The sequence below is a fragment of the Arachis ipaensis genome, chromosome B3 (assembly GCF_059453495.1).
Source record: "Arachis ipaensis isolate K30076 ecotype BB chromosome B3, ASM5945349v1, whole genome shotgun sequence".
In the NCBI taxonomy this organism is placed as follows: Eukaryota; Viridiplantae; Streptophyta; class Magnoliopsida; order Fabales; family Fabaceae; genus Arachis; species Arachis ipaensis.
The window spans coordinates 11,451,071-11,474,116 of NC_142438.1; the positions used below are offsets into that span (position 1 = coordinate 11,451,071).

Consider the following 23,046-nt stretch of genomic DNA (forward strand, 5'->3'; position numbering starts at 1 on the left):
AAAAGTAACTACAAATGTTTTTATATAATAATAATAATAATAAAAATGTTGATAAATATTATATTAAACAGTTTAATTATTATTTTCGAATACAATCATCTTTGTGTTAGCAAGATTGTGGTTCCCACTGAAGGAGAAACAAAAACAAAATAAAAATGAAAAATTTGAAGGAACCATGAAAATGGAAATGTCAAAATCTGAGTTTTCTGAATGCACTTGCCTCCTTTCTGGTTTGTTCCTAACACCCACCATAAATCCCAACCAAAAAAACAATCTTTTGTGTCTTCTCTTACATGTGCATGTCCCTCTCACACTTCTCTCAACAATCCACCACTCCATATTATAAATACAAGGTCAAAAATCAACCCTTTTCCTCAAGAGTCCTTAACCACTTTGTTTTGTTAGATGCATTTTTATTATTCATATTGATTTGACCAGGGAAGGCTCTACCAAGGGAAAAGGGATCCAAATTTTCAATCTTTTTTCTCTTCTTCCTCTTGGGTCTCTCTTCCCTTCTTATTCACTCTTCATCATGGCCCCTAACAAGCTCAATTCATCATCGGTATGTATCTATATTCTCTTCTCACGTGTTTTGATCGTTTTGTTTCTTAATTCCAGCTTCCATCTTGTTTTGATTTTAATTTTGTAATTGTGTGTGTGTGTATTTTACTGCTAGGGTTTTTAAGTCCTATTTTTCCAGCTTAGGATTTAGTTTTGGATTTGTGTTCCTGGAAATTCGGAGTCTGGAAACAAAGTACTTGCTACTTTGATAATTCAGTTTTTTGAATACCAAAGAAAATGACAAGAGTTAAAGTTGTCCTTGATTCTCATTAGTTAATAGTTATAATCAGCATCAGCTATAGTGTATTGACATAGGGCTATAGTGGAGAATAGTATTTATGCTATCACAAATATTAACCAATCACCAGTGATTCATAAACAAAGTCACCACAATGTAATTGATTCTATGATTTGTTTACACTTGTATATATGTAGTTTAAACTGTTGTAGCAGTTATTAGTTACAAGTGTATCATTATCTTGGTTTGTGTGATGCAGGGAAACTCAAGTGTACATGGTTCACAGTCTGATAATGGTTTTATCAGTTCGTTTTCTCTATTCCCCGAGAAAGCGGTGCAAGAACTTCTTCAGTCTCCAGTCCAGGGATCAGACGACCATCTTATAGAGTTCTCGGAGGCGTTAAGAAGTATGATCATATTTTGTTGAAATTATTAATATCAAAATGCAACAAGACATGATCTTTGATACAGAGATCTTTGTCCTTATTTTTATCTTAAACTCCTTCTAGCCGTTGCGAAGGCCTTAAGGCGAGTAGCTGAAGGAAAAGCTTCTGCTCAAGCTGAGGCCGCTGAATGGAAACGGAAATTCGAGTTGGAGAGGGCGCGGAATATGCAGTTTGATCCTACAGGTTCTTATAATTAAATAATGCAAGTTTCACTTTCTGTGTACACATTTTCTGTTCTATAACAGTTGATATTGCGGAAGAAACAATAAACTTTTTTCATCTGCCTGAACAGCAAAATCAATTTTATTTGTTTACTTGAGATTATTGCAGAAGACTCTTCCCCCCTCCTTTTTGTGCATTTCATACTCACCAGACACTCTTTTTTGTCTCATGATTTAGAACTTCTTCCTCTTTAATAAATTTTAATCAGGGACCTCTCTGGTTCTGATATCTCTGCTAATTATCTAAACTTAAAAGTCCTTTTGTTTTCATCATTCTAATCTTACTGCTTTTTTTCCAGAGAAATCATCCCTAGAGAATCAAGCAGATCTTGGTGATGTGAGGACAAACAGCCCCGCCAACCATCCTCCCTTATCTAAGAAAGCTAATGAGCGGTTTGAAAGATGTTGTTCAAGCAATGGTATTTGCTCCCATGAAGTTCTTAGGGATGGGAAATCTGATTCTGATTCCAAAATGGTCAGAAAGGTATATCATTAACCCCTTCTTGAAGCAAAATGTGTTATTATTTATCATCCTGCGTTCTGTTGCTTTTGTGGTTTCAGTTGATCTTATGTTGTGATAATTACTATTGAATTTTTGGGTCCTCTTTTCCCATGACATTGTGCAATTAATATCATTATATGGTTTGAGGAGTTTGTCCTAACAGTAACTAATTTCATATCTTTTTAGGTGTAGCTACAATTATATTTGTTATTACCGCTAATAGTGTCAAAATTGTCAGTTCAACTGTGACTAAAATTCTTCTTTTTCTGAGCCAGGCTTCATTTAAACTTTCATGGTATTGCAAAGGTGAGCAAAGTGACCAGCACAAACATGACGTTGTCTCTTTCGAGAAAGGAAATATAACCACCGCAGAGCGCAGTAGTAAGCAGGTATCACGTCTTGTTATGGAGCATTTGGTTTTATTAATTAAGAAATTATCTTACAATTGATAAGCTTGTATAGCCTCCTCAATTTCTTAAAGTCTATTGTCTTGCTAATACCAAATTTTTGTAGTTATTTTCTTCTAATTGAGCAGTCAATTCATTTCAGATATCTTTGAAGTGGGAATCAAGCCCGCAGACAGTGCTCATATTGACCAAACCAAATTCACTTTCAGTTCAAATTCTCTGTGTTGAAATGGTTAGGTGTGAATCCCAATACCTTGTTGCCACTTTAAGCTGTTTCATTCTCTTTCTCTAGACTCAGGTCTCTGCTTAACTGAAATCTAAAAGCTTCCTATACTTTGATAGTTTTGTTTTAAAATCTTTTAGCACAATATTTCTATCTGTCGGATAATGAATGCTTCATGCAAAACATGAAAGTGATAGAATTGATGTATTTGTCCTCAACAGCTAGTATTGTTCCTTGTCAAGTTTTAAGTTTAACTTAACCCTTAATATTTAGTATTATTTCCTTTCTGGTTATGTTTCCATTTCTTAATATTGAGCATTTAGTTTTATATCTGTCCTCTACCCTTAAAATATTTCCATTTACTTGTTTTTATGACATGCATCTATAACAGGTTATATAATAATAATAGGAGATTCTTCATTTTATTTTACATTTTTAGCAGATGCAAACCTCGATTAATGGCGCTGCTTTCCTTTTTCTTTTGGTTTCCAGATGGCTGAGGCAGCAAAAGAAGCTAAATATCTATGTTGAACCACGTGTCAGGGTGGATCTTTTGACCGAGTCATCATACTTCAACTTTGTTGAAACCTGGAATGATGGTAAGCAGTTAAATATTTAGGTATTGATCTGTTCTCAGTTTCAAAATGTTTTTCAGTTCAGCAGTCCTCATCTTTCTCAAAAAGAATCCATCTTCCATGAGCTAACTATTTGGAAAAAGAAAAAATAGTGAAAGATGTAGAAAGCATTTTCCTTACAGTTATTGTGATTCATGAGCCTAAATAACAAGTTGTGATTAAATTATTGGATATCTTGCCCTCTTTCCTTTATGAGCTGCTATTTTGGTTAGTCGGCATCCTGATAATTTAATATTTAAAATGACGTGAAGCAAACAACCGATATAATTTTAAATAAAAAGATTGTGCTCTATGTATTATGTTCACTGGCAGCGATATATCATATTAAATGTTTTTATTGTTCATGAGTTTATAACCATTTGTGACATCAATTTTTTGTTTGAAGATAAGGAAGTTCTGGCACTGCACACTAAAGTTGACCTGGTAATAACGCTTGGCGGTGATGGAACTGTCCTATGGGTACGGTAAATCAATTTTATTTCATTTGCAACTAGTTGATTTTCATATTTCAATCTTGGTGAAACAGAACTGCTTCTGATCAAATCTAGCTCAGTTGCATTTTTCTATCAAATATTCTCACATATATGATCAGAGGCAAGGAAACCGTTTGCATAGATTTTAGCCAACAACTATTGTGGATAATAGAGGAATCAGTGCACCTTAAGAAACTTTTTCAGTTGTTTAATCTATACTATAAATGTGTTTTCTGATTTGTTGACTTGTTATATTGAGTGATACTTTATTCAACATGAATGATTACTTTGGCCATTGGTTATTCAGGATGAGAGAGTTTGGTAACTCTGAAATTTTGCATTGCATTACATATCCGAACATTCATAGTTATTTTGATGTGACATTGACTATAAATTGTGACGTTCTAAATGTGCAGGCGGCATCTATGTTCAAAGGGCCAGTACCGCCTATCGTCCCCTTCTCTTTAGGTTCTCTCGGCTTCATGACCCCTTTTTGTATCCTCCAACATTTTGGCTACATTTTGTATTATATATTCTTTTCATTGTCATATCTGTTTTCATTTATGATTTGAAAGCTAACTTAACCATCCTTCAGATAGCGAGCATTATAAAGAGTGCCTTGATTCAATTTTGAAGGGTCCCATTAGTATTGCGTTACGACACCGGCTGCAATGCCATGTCATACGAGATGCAGCTAAAAATGAATACGAAGCTGAAGAACCAATACTTGTCCTAAATGAGGTTACGATTGACCGTGGAATATCATCCTTTCTCACAAATCTCGAATGTTATTGTGACAACTCCTTCGTCACGTGTGTGCAAGGCGATGGGTTAATCTTATCTACAACATCTGGCAGCACTGCGTATTCATTGGCAGCTGGCGGTTCAATGGTCCATCCTCAGGTACTTTCCTTGAGAATTTCACATTCGTATGCCATGACGACATTAAATATTTTGTAATTGTACTATGAGCTTTCGCCTAGAAGTCTTTGTCATCCATATTTACTTTCCTTATTCTCTTTTCGCCTGCTTGTTACTACATTTGTCTTCTCTAAGATTGCGTTGGGTTTTGAAAACAGAACATGATACACTGGATGAGATACAAAAATTAGTATTTTGTATTTTGTTTTGTAATAAACTAAATATAAAATAGAACAAATTATGAAAAGTTCAACTTACCCTCATTTTCTTCTTTACACAATTTATGAAGCAAAATATAATGGTAAAAAATGTGATTATGAAAAAATAAGTTGTGTTTTTTGCTAGTGTTCTTTGTCTCTCCTCTCAAGAAGGATAAAAATACACTAATTTAGTATCGCACAACACTATTTGTGTGCATCTCTCACTTGCCAAATATGATTTTATCTCCATGTCTTTGCATTATTGTTCTGTGATTGTAAACAAATGCAGCCTAAGATGCTAGTTACAATGAACTACCTAGTTACATTTAAAACTGAGTCTGGGAAAATCTTGCAGGTTCCAGGTATTTTGTTCACACCAATATGCCCACATTCTCTATCATTTAGGCCATTGATATTACCTGAGCATGTAACTTTGAGGGTGCAAGTTCCATTCAATAGCAGAAGCCCTGCATGGGCCTCTTTTGATGGCAAGGACAGGAAGCAATTAGAACCAGGGGATGCCCTTGTGTGCAGCATGGCGCCTTGGCCAGTTCCCACGGCGTGCCTTGTTGATTCTACCAACGATTTCTTGCGCAGTATTCACGAGGGACTCCATTGGAACTTGAGAAAGACACAATCATTCGACGGTCCTCGTGAATCATAACTTCTAAATATCTATTGTTCCTGTTTTCGTAACATTTGTCACTCTGGAAATTCGATACTATATCGAATTTCCAGAGTGACAAACGGAATGGAGAGTATATTCTTTCTAGTAGGGCTTTAGGGGCCTTCACAGGGCCTACAGTGGGATGTTATAGAAAATTGCTAAGGTAACTTTTGTTTAGTGTAGTTTTCTTTCTTGTATCAATAGAAGGTTGTATTTATAATTTTCTGTTTTTCACTACAGTAGTGTCCACCGATGATGATGAAAATTGTAGAGAATTGAGTTGGGAGATTATGTTATTGTAAGAGCTGAACAACTATGGAATCAGTACTCAGAAACACTTTTTTTTTAGGAGAAAAAGATAATTAAACTCAATAGTTTGCCTATAATAGTTGACTATCCTCTACTGATAGAAATGTTATTAGAATGGTAAAATTGAAATGTTTGGTGTAAAACTAAAATTAACTAAAATTTTAAGAGCAAAATTAAAATCATATAGAAATGCTGAGAGTATAAACTATATAAAGTATATCTTTTCCTATTTTTTTCCACTTATTCAATAACATATTTTCTTCTTATTATTATATATCAATTTTGTCTTCGTTCATTTTAGATGAATTTATTATCCTGTATGACTATTTGTCATGGTTCAATTTAGGTGAATCTATCAATCTGCATACATTTAAAACTTGTACACTTTATCATTTTATGACTTCGATGTTATATTTGTAGTTTTACCCAAAACAAAAATATACATAAATGCCCTCGATTATAACCAAAGTTCTAAAAGCAACTGATGTAGAAGTAGAACCAACACAACTTGTAAAACTTTGGCTTTGAAAAATAGCTTATTAAAGCGAGTATTTTAAAAACATCTTTTAAAGTTATAGTAAATTACAAGGAAAAAAATTTCCAATAAGCATAAACTATAAAAATTGTGTTTGATAAAATTATTTTGAATACTATTTAAAATAATTTTAATAGACATAAATTCAATAAAAATAAAAAATATAAATATTCATAAACATATAAAATTATATTAACTCTTCTAATTTTGAAAAAGTACAAATCAACATTAAAAAATATTACGTACTCTTAAAAAGTGTTCCTAACTTTTCAAAACTAAAAACAAATACATGATATAAACACTAATATATAACTAATGCAAAGTAAAGTTTTAAAAAGACCATCAATAATCTATATATAACTAATGCATCATATAAACTGAATATAGAATTGGAAAAAAATATTAAAAACCATCAAAATGTTTTCGACCATCACTTAACTATTAACTCAATTCTTTTAATCTAGTTTCTTTAATCTAATAATTCAACAACATACTTTATTCCATACTTTTAAACATTGATGACTAAATAATAACCAAAAATAATAAATTTTCATGATCTTCTAACATTCCTTATTAGAATATAATTATAAGGATGCAATAAATATACAATGTGAAGTAATATGCAAAACCAGTACCTCATGCTAGATATTATTGAAAAAAGAAAAGAAATATTGTTCCTTCAATATCCTTCAATCTGTTTATGCTTGTGTTTAAAATTATGTGAACATCCTCTTATCATCAATTGAATGAGGAAAACAAGAGAGAAAAAAAAAATAACGTAGCGTGCTCAAACAATGAGCATATAAATAAAAATCTAATGGACTATTCCTATGACCAAACCTCCCAAGAAAAACAAATTGTTTTTGTGATGGCCACTATTGAAGCAAAATGACGGTCTTGAAACAAAAAACTTGGAAGTCAATCAACAAAGAGGGTATCCAAATTCCAAACCCTGTGCCGTTGGTGTTGCGCCCTACTGAACCCCGATAAATCGAGCATAATCCACCCACCTGTCGAAGGAAGAATTACAAACCATGAGCCATTGATAACCAGCAATGCTTAAACTTTTGTCTGGAAGTGACAGTATCAGATAAAAAAGAACCAAGAGTGTATTGTAAGAAAAAACAGCGAAGGAATCGAGTTTCTTACAATAATGAACCCAAGTAAGTGTTGCCGGTTCTAACAGCAAAGCAAAGCGCGCTGAGCATGAGTTTGTGCTGGTGCAGCAATGGTTCCAAAATCCTTTGTTCTATAATTCCAGCAAGTACTTGGTACCTGTCAACAAAATTAGATTCTAAATACTAGGTTTAAGACAAGAAAACCAATTATTGACAACCTTAATAGGCTAAGAACACTTTTTAATATGATCGGAAAGTTGGCACTGTATTTAAGTGACATTCACCCAAACTTACAAAAATGTTACCATGATGCATCAAATTTAATTAATGGTATACATATTCGTACCAAGGCGCGAGCAAGTTATAAGAAGTTCCACTCGCTTCAGGCACTAATAGATATTAGAACATAAATTTATTTTTCACAATAAAAAGGTGTTGCTAATTACATAATTTACCTGAGGTTGCTAGAAACTCCCATATAGACACCATAGGCAGCACTGGTAGATAATATTGGAACATTTTCGATTTCTCCAGAGGAAGACTTATCAACAGCCTTCTTTGCATTAATCAAGGCATTTGTCACAGCTGTCCCGACCTAAATATATACAGAACAGAGTATGTATCAAAGTCTAGACTCAATTGATACCATTTTCCTTTAAAATGGTGAGGAAGAACATTTGGTTGGATTAAATGTTTGAGCGCAATGTTATGGATATATATCACATTATCACGGATCCTTTTGCAAACATTATAAATCTTCAACATCTCACTACTTAGAAAATTGATCAGTGATTTTCATATTCATATTTGAAGAACATTTATGACAGCATTTCATCATTATATTAGATTTATAATTCATGGAGTTAAAAACAAGTTCAACGACGGAAGAAGCACAAGCAAACAACCACAATTTAGATTAGAACTGCATCATAGACAAACTTAACCATAGATACAGAAGCATAGAGATAACTAAACCATACCCCCGTAACAAAAAGATGAAAAAAGTTAATTAAATTACAACCATAATTATCAGGTGTCAAAAGGATCATTAATCACACTTATGAGAAACATATATTAACGTGAAGGAAAAAGTAGATTCAAAACTTATTAAAAGAAAGCATAAAATGTAAGAGGGTGAGAAGAATCGCAGAGGATGATGAGAACTAACCAGTGATGATGCAGATCCAACAGCAAAAAGCTTAGCCCCATTACGCTGTACAGTGTAACCGTTTGTATAACAATTAGTTGCATAAACTAAAAAAATATATGCCAAGAGAAGGCAACAAGAAGGAAGAAATTGAATCAGAATTATAAGGTGCAATAAGACAAAAGTTATGAAATTGTACACACCGCTATTGCACCAAACCTCTGTAACAAAGAATATGATGTCCCAGAGAGAGCAACCTGGAAAAGAAATTAAGAACAATATAAACACTTAGTAGGGAAACCAAAATAACAATAATAATTGCACAAGTAATCAACATCAATTAATAATCTACAAGATTATATAGAGACCTGGAATGCATTATCCGGGCAGTTGTGGAAGAACTTAGCAATGGGGCCTGCATTGATTGCAAGCGGCGGTCTAAGAGACACGGTAGGTGCAGGAAGATAAACCAACATGAAATCTGCAAGTATGGCCATCACCTAAGAACAACAGTATAGGGAAAAGGGGTGTTATGCCATTGAATTCCTCACTTGACTATATCCTTAACAAATAGTATTAATAGTCAAAATAGTCCTGAAAGATCAAATATCTCAAAAATTGGTCCTTGAATCTGCCAAAATAATTCACTACTGTATCATTTTAGAACTAATTGGAAGCATTTAATCTTGACGATGATGAGCATGTTTAAGAAATAAGTTGAATATAAAGAGCAGATATTCATACCACATCTGCGAAAACTATTTCCAGCTCGTCAAAGAATTTTTCTCTCCTGCGGTCATACTCAGCGGCAGTCTATTCAGCATGAAAATTTTTCAGAACAGAATTAGATTCTAAACATGAAATTTGAAAGCATGAAATCAGAAAGAGAAAGCAAACCTTGGTGAAGATGCCAACGCCACACTCCATGCCAACCTTAGCGAGGAAGAGATCATCGGCAAGAAGACGCTCCTTGAATCCACCAAACTGAAGAAGCCACCGGAAGAATGGATTCTTCTCAAGCTCCAAGAACCGTGACACCACGGAGGCGGGGATCTTTCCGTCCTTGATGGCGGCCGCCAAGTCTGAAGGCACGCTCTCCAACGACCTCCCTGCCTCCGCCAGCACCATCATCGCCTCCTTCTTCCTCCCGTGCTCGCCCGCATTGCCGTCGTCGTCTCCGCCGTGACCACCTCCTCCATGACCGCCGCCGATGGATCCGTGATCGCCGCCGCCGCCGGCGACTTCGACGGTGGAATGGAGAACGAAAGCGGGATCTGTGCGGCGGTTGATTCCGAAAGAGAAGGAAGAAAAGGAGGGAGGTGAAGCAAGACGAAGAGAAAATGAGGAAGAAGAAGAAGAAAAGGAAGCGAAGAAGGGAGGGTTAGTTTTGGAAGAAGAAAAAGGGGAATAGGTGGAGGAGGAGGAGGAGGGAGCTGGAGTGAAAGAGAAAGCGAACGACGACATTGTAATCGATGTCGTTTTAGAAGTTGGCTTTCTTTTTCTTCTTCTTCTTCTTGTTGTTGTGGTTTTTGTAAGGCGTAACAAAGTGTTTAATACTTTTAATGAGTAGGCAAATGTAGTTGTTGGTTTTTTGAGGTTTTGGTCAATTTCGTTGTTTTCCTCTCTGCTTTTGAAGCCGACAACGGAGGGCGTTACTTCTCATGTGCTTTCCCCACTCATCACTACACACTAGGTTTATAGCTTTCCTAACAGTCTAACACTACCTAGTACCTCCCCCTTGTTAAAATATCATACTGTACCTACTCTAAACAAAATATTAATTTACTCACATTTCAAAAGTATCATTTATAAAAAAAAAAAAAAAACGGTTCAGAGAGAATAATAATATTTTTATAATATACTAAAATTAAATATTATAATTTATCATCTAATAAAAAAAATATCTTCACATATAAATAATTAAGGAATTTTTACGGGAGAATCCAATATATTCAATGCGTTAAATGCATTGTAAGAATGGAAGGTTTGCATTCATGAGCTTATTGCTTATTATCATTTTTATATGGATAAATTTTACATAATATCAACATTTATTACTAAATTCTTCGATGTTACCTGAAGTATTAACGATTTTCATTATTTTTGTTATGGAAGTGGATAATTATTAGATATTTTCAACATTTCAACATTTATTACTTAAATTCCAAGATTCTAAAACCTGACGGATTATAAATTAGAAAATTTAGAGGTTTAAAGATTTAGAGATGTAATAGAAATTTAATGGAAGTTAAATCGATTATAATAAATAATATATTTGTCTGTAAAATAAAAAATATTTTTTATATTTTATTATTTTAAATTAGTTAATTATTAAAAAAATTAACTAATTTAAATTAGTACATTAATTTTTTACTTTTTTTAATTAATTTACCGACAATGATTTTTATCTTAAACTAAATTGATTAGTCTGTTCAAAAAGTGGTAAAAGCTTTTTTTTTTGAATTATAACAAATTATATTAATATTGTTTGGTATAATTTTTAAAAGGTATTTTTAATTTTTTAAAAAGTTATTTAAGAATTTTTGAAGAAGAAAAAAAAATATTTCTTCTTTCATTTTCAAAAGCAGTTTTATCATTTTCATTTATTAAACAAGTATTTTTATGACTAAAAATTTAAATACAAAATAACTTATTTATAAACTGGTTTTAATATAAATCTTTATGTGTTAAGTTTCTTTTTTTTTTTTTTCTAAAAGAGCTTAATTAAATTGTTTATTCAAACTGAGCCTAATAGTTAAATAAAAAAATTTATTGACAAAAAAATTTCTTCTACTAACTCTTTTGTACTCTAGATGTGTTACATGCACACTACTTTCAGCTATCATATTTGTATACATATAGGAATATCAAATTCAAAAATTAAAAATCAAACTCATTCTTTATACACGCTAAAACATACCTTTCTCTTTCTCCTTCCCTCAGTCTCACTCTCAAGTGCGATTCTCCTTCCTCATTCTCACTCAAACATGATTCTCCTTCCTTCTCTCTCTCCGACGGCACGATTCTCCTTCCCTCTCTCTTCGGCAGCATGATTTTTCATTGCTCTCTTTCCGACGTTGCACGATTCTCCTTCGCTCTCTCTCAAGCGCAGTTGCTAGATTATAATGTTGTCTTTAACTTCAAATGTTGTTTATGATAATGAGAAAGATGACATTATGGGGTTGATATCAAAACTTATGTCACCTATAATTTTATTTTTTTTCAAAAGTATGAATTTATTAAATAAATGAGGGTAAAAAAGTATAACTCTAATACTCTAAAAATTCAATCGTAGACATCAAACAGAAAAAATGGATAATTCAAAAGAAATAAAAAGACAACATTAGGAGAGAAAAGATTAAAAAAATAGTGAGTAAAGTTTCTGCTACCCTAATGTCATTGTTCATCTTTCAATCTTGATGTAGCATCAACAATTTTTTTGCAGGAAAACTTTTTAAGTCTTAAAAAATCTCTTTATTTCTTGCATTTCAAATTTTTGCATACACACTATGGTAATAAGACTTACTTTTTTTTTGCCAAGTTTTAGCTCAGCGAAGACTGTTCACCGTCTCCAGCCACTACTACTGTTAATTCTCCATTGTGCATCGTCTTGAGGTATGTGCGCATCTACCCGCTGCCAAATTCCATAAAAAATGGGAAAAATTTTATCAAGCAATGGGTCATCGATACTGGGCACTAATAATAACAAGGACAAGTCTCTGTTATAGCTTCAATTATGGTATGTAGCTTTTGTTTCATTGCCAAAACCTGTTTTTAGAAAAATACTTTTAATTTGAATGGGCTATTAACATTCTAAATCTCTTTTCATAGGTTTTTGTTCCTGAAGTAAGTGGGTAAAGGATCTATAGGGGGTGATAGAACTGGAAACCAATAAAGTAACCTGTGCGGACTGAGTAAGTACCATTTCTTTTTTTGCTCCATCTAATTCTATCTCTGCCTTTATGAATTAGAGTTTGTAAAATTGTTTGGGTTGTGCTGGGTTGAAACTGTTTTGAATAATTTGAGCATTTTAATTTTCTTCTTTTTCATTAGTTGACTAACTCATAGTAAATTAGTCCATAAGTGCAAATTTTAAGGTCTAAAATAACTGGATGGTTTTGTATCCAATTTTTTCTCAAATACTCACTGTCGACGGTCTCCCAATTCGCCAAACAATTTATTTCTCTAGCACATTTCTCCCCTCCAATAAGCTTTTCCATGCTCAAGATGGGTTCGAACCCGCTTCTGCTTTTAGGAATGAAGAAAAGCAAAAATACTTGCTTTTATATACCTTAAGGACTAAAGAATTAGTCTTTGTTATCAATCTCCATCTCTATTTTTCCAACATTGCTAAATTAAAGGTCTTTAAGTCCTTAAAACTTATATCGCCTTATCGTTTTTCCTTGCACAATGTATCTTGTTTAGTCCATTGTATCTTTTCTCATCCTGTTTTTGACCCCAACAACACTGCATCATATTCCTTTGAACATCATCAATGAGTGTTAGGTAATTTGAAACAAGCAAGTGTATAGATTGATATTGCAGATCCAGTTGACTTTATAAATGGTCTCTTTCGCTTGTTGAAAGTAAATTTCGCTTCCAATGTTGTAATTTTTTTATTATCTTGTCCTTGTTGTAGCAAAATGTCACCTTTTTTTTTTATATATATGCACCACTGATGGCAGCCCCAAATACTTGTCTTGTGAGTCAATGTGGAGACCCGTAGGATAGTAGATAAGACTATTCATTCCTCTTGAGGGATATTATTGCTAAAGAAAACAGATGATTTGTTCAAATTTACTTTCTGGCCACTTATCTCACTATAAACCCAAATAATTTTGAGTGAATATCCAACCCGATCCCTGACATATATCTCGAAAATACTATGAGGTCCTTAAAAAAATACTCCACTCGACCCATGAACTTTACTTTTATGGGATTGATTAGTTTCTGTGCCAAAATAAAAACAAAAAAAAATACTGACACAGAGACTAATCAGTCCCATAAAAGTAAAGCTCCGGAGCCAGATTGAGTATTTTTTTTGTTAAGAGCCTCGTTGTCTTTCGAATTAATTGTCAATGGCTGTTTAGAATTTTTCTCAATAATTTTCATTAATTTCTCGCTCTAGCTTTGCAAAACAAGATAAAATCATCTGTAAAAAAATGACTAATTATAAGATATTTACTGTTCAATTTAAGCATGTTAATCTCATTATTCTATTCTTTTGTAGAGCAAACGAAAGAATTCTTCTGCACAAATAAAAAAAAAATTCCCTTACTGGAATTTTCTTATAGTCACCTATAATTATTTGCCTATTTTATTGTTTTTTAAAAATATTATATGTACATAAAAATTAATTATTAAATTAAATTTATATATAAATATATATTATTTAATTTATTTTTAATATATATTTTATATAAATAAATAAATTTTTTATATACATAATACAGGTAATTATTGTTGGTTTTTTTTTCTTTTTTTTCTTTCATTTTATGCTCCACCTTATGCTTTGTTGAGCTCTTTTATTAAAAAAATAAAACATAAAATAAAATGTCTTTGACATTAGTTCGTTACAAATGTGATTTGCCATCCAATCCCCCCACTTTAAGGTACTCGGTTAAAAAACTAAAATTATATGGCAGTGCACTTAAAAAAATGGCTCAATTTTGTTCGTTATGGAACTCATGAATGTGATGTGCCTGAATATGGAAATAGGGCGTGCTAGACGAAATGGTAGGACAACTTGATGTGAGTGCCAGGGATTAGAACTCGCACGGTTCGAGTTCTATACTAGAAAAAAATGTGCAAACAAGTCAGAGGGTCTGATTTGGCAGGGGCTGAAATTTGAATTTCACAGCATGCAAATCAGACAGTGCCTTTTGTATATATATATATATGAATTTTTGTACTCCGAAAATGAAGTCGCACAGTCCGAATTGTATTTTTTAAATTTAATTTGAATCAGCTCTCCCTAATCGGTGGGTCCGATTTATGGATATTGTATATATAAAGTGTGTAACTCGTAGAAGAGTCTCAGATCCCGTCTTCTTCCTCATCTTGCTCGGCTTCTTCCTCTGGTTTCTTCCATTTGTGTTTTTCTCCTTCTTGGTATGTAGCCCAATAATCTAGTAGTGTAGTTTCTGTTGTTATTTAGTAGAGTGAGAGAAATGGATGACAGAGTTCTTTTAAAAGTGTATTATTTTGGTCAAATTTTATTACAAACATTTGAAGGAGTAAAATTCATTTGTGAAAATCCGTTAGATGTTTTTATTCCCTTCACAATATCATTTGAAGAGCTCAAAGGTGTGACCTGTGAGAAGATAGATTCTGAGATATCAAGGAAAATATCTTGTATTTTATACAGATATCCCATACTAGTGTTTGGTGGATTCGTCCAATTTCAAACCAAATATGTAACGGACGAAGCGAGTTTGCAAGAGATGTTTTCAATGTATATTGAAAGTCGTACTCAAATCTCGTTCATCGAGTTGTACGTTGAGTTTGAACAATCTGAGGCCGACCGGAATATTGTACGCGAAGATTACAATAGTGACAGTGAAGAAGAGTGATGAGCGGATAATTTATACGCTTTTTGGCATTGTTTTTACATAGTTTTCAGTATGATTTAGTTAGTTTTTAGTATATTTTTATTAGTTTTTAATTAAATTCATATTTCTGGACTTTACTATGAGTGTGTATTTTTCTATGATTTCAGGTATTTTCTGGCTGAAATTGAGGGACCTGAGCAAAAATCAGATTCAGAGGTTGAAGAAGGACTGCAGATGTTGTTGGATTTTGACCTCCCTGCACTCAAAGTGGATTTTCTGGAGTTACAGAACTCCAAATGGCGCGCTTCTAGTTGCGTTGGAAAGTAGACATCTAGGGCTTTCCAGCAATATATAATAGTCCATACTTTTCCTGAGTTTAGATGACGCAAACTGGTGTTGAACGCCAGTTTCATGTTGTAGTATGGCGTTCAGCGCCAGAAACAAGTTGCAAAGTGGAGTTCAACGCCAGAAACACGTTACAAACTGGCGTTCAACTCCAAGAATGACCTCTCCACGTGTAAATTTCAAGCTCAGCCCAAGCACACACCAAGTGGGCCCCGAAAGTGGATTTCTACATCATTTACTCATTTCTGTAAACCCTAGTAACTAGTTTAGTATAAATAGGACTTTTTACTATTGTATTTACATCTTTGATTAGTTTTATGCTATCTTAGACATTTGGGGGCTGGCCATTCGGCCATGCCTGGACCTCATCACTTATGTATTTTCAACGGTAGAGTTTCTACACACCATAGATTAAGGTGTGGAGCTCTGCTGTTCCTCAAAGATTAATGCAAAGTACTACTATTTTTCTATTCAATTCAACTTATTCCGCTTCTAAGATGTTCATTCGCACTTCAATATGATGGATGTGATGATCGTGACAATCATCATCATTCTCAACTTATGAACACGTGCCTGACAACCACTTCCGTTCTACCTTAGATTGAATGGATATCTCTTGGATATCTAATACAGGGGACTGAGTCCGAGTTATTAGTGTCTTCGTGGTATAAGTTAGAACCCATGGATGGCCATTTCTGAGATCTGGAAAGTCTAAACCTTGTCTATGGTATTCCGAGTAGGATCTGGGAAGGGATGGTTGTGACGAGCTTCAAACTCGCGAGTGTTGGGCGTAGTGACAGACGCAAAAGGATAGTAAATCCTATTCCAGTATGATCGAGAACCGACAGATGATTAGCCATGCAGTGACAGCGCATTGGACCATTTTCACAGGAGGATGGGATGTAGCCATTGATAACGGTGATGCCCTACATAAAACTTGCCATGGAAAGGAGTAGGATTGATTGGATGAAAACAACAGAAAAGCAGAGATCAGAGGAACGAAAGCATCTCCATACGCTTATCTGAAATTCTCACCAATGAATTACATAAGTACCACTATCCTATTTTATATTTTATTTATTTTCATCTACTATAATTTCTTAATACAATTTAATCCGCCTGACTGAGATTTACAAGGTAACTATAGCTTGCTTCAAGCCGACAATCTCCGTGGGATCGACCCTTACTCACGTAAGGTTTATTACTTGGACGACCCAGTGTACTTGCTGGTTAGTTGTACGAAGTTGTAAAACAGATATAAGATCATGAACGTGCGTATTGAGTTTTTAGCGCCGTTACCAAGGAATGGAATGATCACGATTTTGCACACCAAGTTTTTGGCGCCGTTGCTGGGGATTGTTCGAGTTTGGACAACTGACGGTTCATCTTGTTGCTCAGATTAGGTAATTTTATTTTAATTTTAAGTTTTTTATTTCTTATTTTCGAAAATAATACAAAAAAAATTATTTTTCGTTTTTCCCAATTAATTTTCGAAAAATACAAAAAAAAATTTACAAAATCATAAAATCAAAAATAATTTTTGTGTTTCTTGTTTGAGTCTTGAGTCAATTTTTAAGTTTGGTGTCAATTGCATATTTTTATTTTTCTAAAAATTTTCGAAAATTCATGCATTCATAGTGTTCTTCATGATCTTCAAGTTGTTCTTGGCCAGTCTTCTTGTTTGATCTTCATATTTTCTTGTTTTGTGTCTTTCCTTGTTTTTCATATGCATTCTTCAAAGTGTTCTTGGTGTTCATCTTGATATTCATAGTGTTCTTGCATGCATCACATGTTTTGATCCAAAATTTTCATGCATTGAGTCTTTTTGATGTTTTTCTCTTTCATCATTAAAAATTCAAAAATAAAAAAAATATCTTTCCCTTTTTCACTCATAAGTTTTCGAAAATTTGAGTTGACTTTTTCAAACTTTTTTAAATTTAATTGTTTCTTATGAATCAAATCAAATTTTCAATTTAAAAATCTTATCTTTTCAAAATCTTTTTCAAAAATCAAATCTTTTTCATTTTACCTTCATATTTTCGAAAACTTTTTAAATTTGATTTTCAAAATCTTTTTCTTATTTTATTTCTTAATTTTCAAAATCTTTACTAACATTTAATATGATTGATTGAAAAATTTCAAGTTGTTACTTGCTTATTAAGAAAGATTCAATCTTTAAACTCTAGAATCATATCTTTTTAGTTTCTTGTTAGTCAAGTAATCAACTTTAGTTTTCAAAATCAAATCTTTTTAATTTTCTTTTCAAATCTTTTTCAAATTCAATTTCAAAATCTTTTCTAACTTCTTATCTTTTTAAAATTGATTTTCAAATCTTATCTTTTTGTTTCAATCATATCTTTTTAAATTTTAATCATATCTTTTTCAAAAATAAATTTCAAAACTTTTTCAATCAATCTTATCTTTTTGTTTCAATCATATCTTTTTCAAAACTACTTAACTAATCCTCTCTCTCTTATTTTCGAAAATTCTCTCTCTCCTTTTTCAAAATTTTTTTTAATTAACTAATTGTTTTAATTTTAATTTAATTTCAACTTTAATTTTTGAAATCTAACTTTCAATTTTAATTTTTATTTTAATTAAATTTCGAAATTCTCTCTCTCATCTCCTTCTATTTATTTATTTATCTACTAATATTTCTCTCCCATCCAAAAATTCGAACACCACCTCCCTCTCTGTGTTCGAGTTTTTCCTCTTCTCTTCTTTACATTACATTCTTTTCTTCTTCTACTCACACAAAGGAACCTCTCTCTACTGAGGCAAAGAGGATCCCTATTATTTTTTGTTTTCTTCTTTTTCATATGAGCAGGAGCAAGGACAAGAACATTCTTGTTGAAGCAAATCCTGAACCTGAAAGAACTCTAAAAAGAAAACTAAGAGAAGCCAAAATACAACAATCCAAAGACATCCTTACAGGAATTTTTGAACAGGAAGAGGAGATGGCAGCCGAAAATATAATAATGCAAGGAAGATGCTTGGTGACTTCACTGCACCTAATTCCAATTTACATGGAAGAAGCATCTCAATTCCTGCCATTGAAGCAAACAACTTTGAGCTGAAACCTCAATTAGTTTCTCTGATGCAGCAGAACTGCAAGTTTTATGGACTTCCATCTGAAGATCCTTTTTAATTCTTAACTGAATTCTTGCAGATCTGTGATACTATTAAGACCAATGGGGTTGATCCCAAGGTCTACAGGCTTATGCTTTTCCCGTTTGCTGTAAGAGATAGAGCTAGAGTATGGTTGGACTCTCAACCTAAAGATAGTCTGAACTCTTGGGATAAGCTGGTCACGGCTTTCTTAGCCAAGTTCTTTCCTCCTCAAAAGTTGAGTAAGCTTAGAGTGGACGTTCAAACCTTCAGACAGAAAGAAGGTGAATCCCTCTATGAAGCTTGGGAGAGATATAAGCAACTGACTAGAAAGTGTCCTTCTGACATGCTTTCAGAATGGACCATCCTAGACATATTCTATGATGGTCTGTCTGAATTAGCTAAGATGTCATTGGATACTTCTGCATGTGGATCCATTCACCTAAAGAAAACGCCTGCAGAAGCTCAAGAACTCATTGACATGGTTGCTAATAACCAGTTCATGTACACTTCTGAGAGAAATCCTGTGAGTAATGGGACGCTTCAGAAGAAGGGAGTTCTTAAAATTGATACTCTGAATGCCATATTGGCTCAGAACAAAATATTGACTCAGCAAGTCAATATGATTTCTCAGAGTCTGAATAGAATGCAAGCTGCATCCAACAGTACTCAAGAGGCATCTTCTGAAGAAGAAGCTTATGATCCTGAGAACCCTGCAATAGCAGAGGTGAATTACATGGGGAAACCCTATGGAAACACCTATAATCTCTCATGGAGAAATCATCCAAATCTCTCATGGAAGGATCAACAAAAGCCTTAACAAGGCTTTAACAATGGTGGAAGAAACAGGTTTAATAGCAAGCCTTTTCCATCATCCACTCAACAACAGACAGAGAGTTCTGAGCAGAATCCATCTAGCTTGGCAAATATAGTCTCTGATTTATCTAAGGCCACTCTAAGTTTCATGAATGAGACAAGGTCCTCCATTAGAAATTTGGAGGCACAAGTGGGCCAGCTGAGTAAAAGGGTCACTGAAATCCCTCCTAGTACTCTCCCAAGCAATACAGAAGAAAATCCAAAAGGAGAGTGCAAGGCCATTGAATTGACCATCATGGCCGAACCACAAGAGAGGAGGAAGACGTGAATCCCAGTGAGGAAGACCTCCTGGGATGTCCAATGATCAATAAGGAGTTTCCCTCTAAGGAACCAAAGGAATTTGAGACTCATCTAGAAACCATAGAGATTCCATTGAACCTCCTTATGCCATTCATGAGCTCTGATGAGTATTCTTCCTCTGAAGAGAATGAAGATGTTATTGAAGAGCAAGTTGCCAAGTACCTTGGTGCAATCATGAAGCTAAATGCCAAATTATTTGGTAATGAGACTTGGGAAGAAGAACCTCCCTTGCTCACCAATGAACTAAGTGATCTGGATCAACTGACATTGCCTCAGAAGAAACAGGATCCTGGAAAGTTCTTAATACCTTGTACCATAGGCACCATGACCTTTGAGAAGGCTCTATGTGACCTTGGGTCAGGGATAAACCTCATGCCACTCTCTGTAATGGAGAAACTGGGAATCTTTGAGGTGCAAGTTGCCAGAATCTCATTAGAGATGGCAGACAACTCAAGAAAACAGGCTTATGGACAAATAGAAGACGTGCTAGTAAAGGTTGAAGGCCTTTACATCCCTGCTGATTTCATAATCCTGGATACTGGGAAGGAGGAGGATGAATCTATCATCCTTGGAAGACCCTTCCTAGCCACAGCAAGAGCTGTGATTGATGTGGACAGAGGAGAATTGATCCTTCAACTGAATGAGGATAACCTTTTGTTTAAAACTCAAGGATCTCCTTCTGCACCCATGAAGAGGAAGCATGAAAAGCTTCTCTCAGTACAGAGTCAAACAAAGCCCCCACAATCAAACTCTAAGTTTGGTGTTGGGAGTTTATAAAATTGACCTAATCACCTGTGTGGCTCCATGAGAGCCCACTGTCAAGCTATTGACATTAAAGAAGCGCTTGTTGGGAGGCAACCCAATGTTATTTAATCATTTTTATTTTATTTTCTCTTTGCTATTTCATGTTTTATTAGGTTGATGATCATGTGGAGTCACAAAAACTACTGAAAAATCAAAAACAGAATGAAAAATAGCATTGAAAACAGAACACCCTGGAGGAAGGGCTTACTGGCATTTAAACGCCAGTAAGGAGCATCTGGCTGGCGTTTAACGCCAGAACAGAGTATGAAACTGGTGTTAAATGCCAGAAACAAGCAGCATTCTAGCGTTTAAACGCCAGGAATGCACCCCAAAGGAAAACTGGCGTTCAACGCCAGAAACATGCTATAGACTGGCGTTGAACGCCCAAAACAAGCATGGAAGTGGCGTTTAACGCCAGAAACATGCTGCAATCTGGCGTTAAACGCCAGGATTACCTACAGAGGGCGTTTACACGCCTAATTGGAGCAGGGATGATTAAGTTATTGGCCCCACTGGATCTGTGGATCCCATAGGATCTCCTCAGGATCTGTGGACCCCACAGGATCTCCACCTACTTCTTCTCTCCTCTTCACACATTTTCATAACTCTCTTCCCCAAATACCCCTCACCAATCAACTCAATCACTCTTTCCCATCACCTCTTCACCAATCACATCCATCCTCTCTTCCCCAAAAACCCCACCTACCTTTAAATTCAAAATAATTTCCCTCCCAAACCCCACCCTAAATGGCCGAACCCTAAACCCCTCCCCACTCCTATATAAACCCCTCATTCCTTCTTCATTTTCACACAACACAACCCTATCTTCACCCCTTGGCCGAAACCACTTCTCCCTCCATCTCCTTCATTCTCTTCTTCTTCTACTTCTTTCTTTCTTCTTTTGCTCGGGGACGAGCAAACATTTTAAGTTTGGTGTGGTAAAAGCATAGCTTTTTATTTTTTCATAACCATTCATGGCATCTAAAGCCAGAGAAACCTCTAGAAAGAGGAAAGGGAAGGTAATTGCTTCCACCTCTGAGTCATGGGAGATGGAGAGATTCATCTCTAAGGTCCATCAAGACCACTTCTATAAAGTTATGGCCAAGAAGAAAGTGATCCCTGAGGTTCCTTTCAAACTCAAAAAGAATGAGTATCCGGAGATCCGACTTGAGATCCAAAAAAGAGGTTGGGAAGTCCTCACCAACCCCATTCAACAGGTCGGGATATTAATGGTTCAAGAATTCTATGCAAACGCATGGGTCACTAGAAACCATGATCAAAGTGTGAACCCGAACCCAAAGCATTGGCTCACCATGGTTCGGGGAAAATACTTAGATTTCAGTCCAGAGAATGTAAGGTTGGCGTTCACCCTACCAATGATGGAAGAGAACGCACGCCCCTACACTAGAAGAGTCAACTTTGATCAAAGGTTGGACCAAGTCCTCATGGACATATGTGTGGAAGGAGTTCAATGGAAAATTGACTCAAGGGGCAAGCCGGTTCAACTAAGAAGGCTTGACCTCAAACTAGTGGCTAGAGGATGGTTGGAGTTCATTCAACGCTCAATCATTCCTACTAGAAACCGGTCTAAAGTTACTATAGACCTGGCCATCATGATCCATAGTATCATGATTGGAGAGGAGGTGGAAGTTCATGAGATTATACCTCAAGAACTCTACAAGGTGGCTGACAAGTCCTCTAATTTGGCAAGGTTAGCCTTTCCTCATCTCATTTGCCACCTCTGCAATTCGGCTGGAATTGACATAGAGGGAGACATCCTCAATGAAGAAGATAAGCCCATCACTAAGAAAAGGATGGAGCAAACAAGATAGCATGGACCTCAACATGAGCATGAGGAAATTCCTCACCATGAAATCCCTGAGATGCCTCAAGGGATGAACTTTCCTCCACAAAACTATTGGGAACAAATCAACACTTTCCTAGGTGAATTAAGTTCCAACATGGGACAACTAATGATGGAGCACCAAGAGCATTCCATCATCCTCCATGAAATTAGAGAAGATCAAAGAGCTATGAGGGAGGAACAACAAAGACAAGAAAGAGACATAGAGGAGCTCAAAAGCACCATTGGTTCTTCAAGAAGAGGAAGACGCCACCCTCACTAAGGTGGACTCATTCCTTAATCTCCTTGTCTATTTATTTTTACTGTTTTTCGTTTATTATGCTTTATGTTTGTGTCTTCATGATCATTAGTATTTAAATGTTTATGCCTTAAAGTTATGAATGTCCTATGAATCCATCACCTCTCTTAAATGAAAAATGTTTTAATTACAAAAGAACAAGAAGTACATGGTTTCGAATTCATCCTTAAAACTAGTTTAATTATCTTGATGTGGTGACAATACTTTTTGTTTTCTGAATGAATGCTTGAACAGTGCATATGTCTTTTGAAGTTGTTGCTTAAGAATGTTAAATATGTTGGCTCTTGAAAGAATGAT

At 34.7% G+C, this 23,046-nt stretch overlaps 2 protein-coding genes across 2 annotated transcripts; one reads left to right on the forward strand and one right to left on the reverse strand.

The window, feature by feature from the left end:
• Positions 1-119: 119 nt before the first annotated feature.
• NADK1 (NAD kinase 1) lies at positions 120-5,866 on the forward strand. The gene is made up of 12 exons (XM_088509294.1): positions 120-562; positions 1,059-1,206; positions 1,309-1,428; positions 1,766-1,950; positions 2,244-2,357; positions 2,518-2,612; positions 3,091-3,197; positions 3,619-3,692; positions 4,123-4,201; positions 4,302-4,609; positions 5,183-5,513; positions 5,566-5,866. The coding sequence occupies exons 1-11, from the start codon at positions 533-535 to the stop codon at positions 5,489-5,491; spliced, it is 1,569 nt and encodes a 522-aa protein (XP_088365420.1). The 5' UTR covers positions 120-532; the 3' UTR covers positions 5,492-5,513; positions 5,566-5,866.
• A 1,090-nt stretch (positions 5,867-6,956) lies between these two features.
• LOC107629548 (protein RETICULATA-RELATED 4, chloroplastic) lies at positions 6,957-10,314 on the reverse strand. The gene is made up of 8 exons (XM_016332366.3): positions 9,501-10,314; positions 9,348-9,416; positions 8,972-9,103; positions 8,807-8,860; positions 8,625-8,669; positions 7,912-8,051; positions 7,488-7,613; positions 6,957-7,348 (listed from the first exon to the last, which is right to left on the reverse strand). The coding sequence occupies exons 1-8, from the start codon at positions 10,065-10,067 to the stop codon at positions 7,312-7,314; spliced, it is 1,170 nt and encodes a 389-aa protein (XP_016187852.1). The 5' UTR covers positions 10,068-10,314; the 3' UTR covers positions 6,957-7,311.
• Between the last annotated feature and the right edge of the window lie 12,732 nt (positions 10,315-23,046).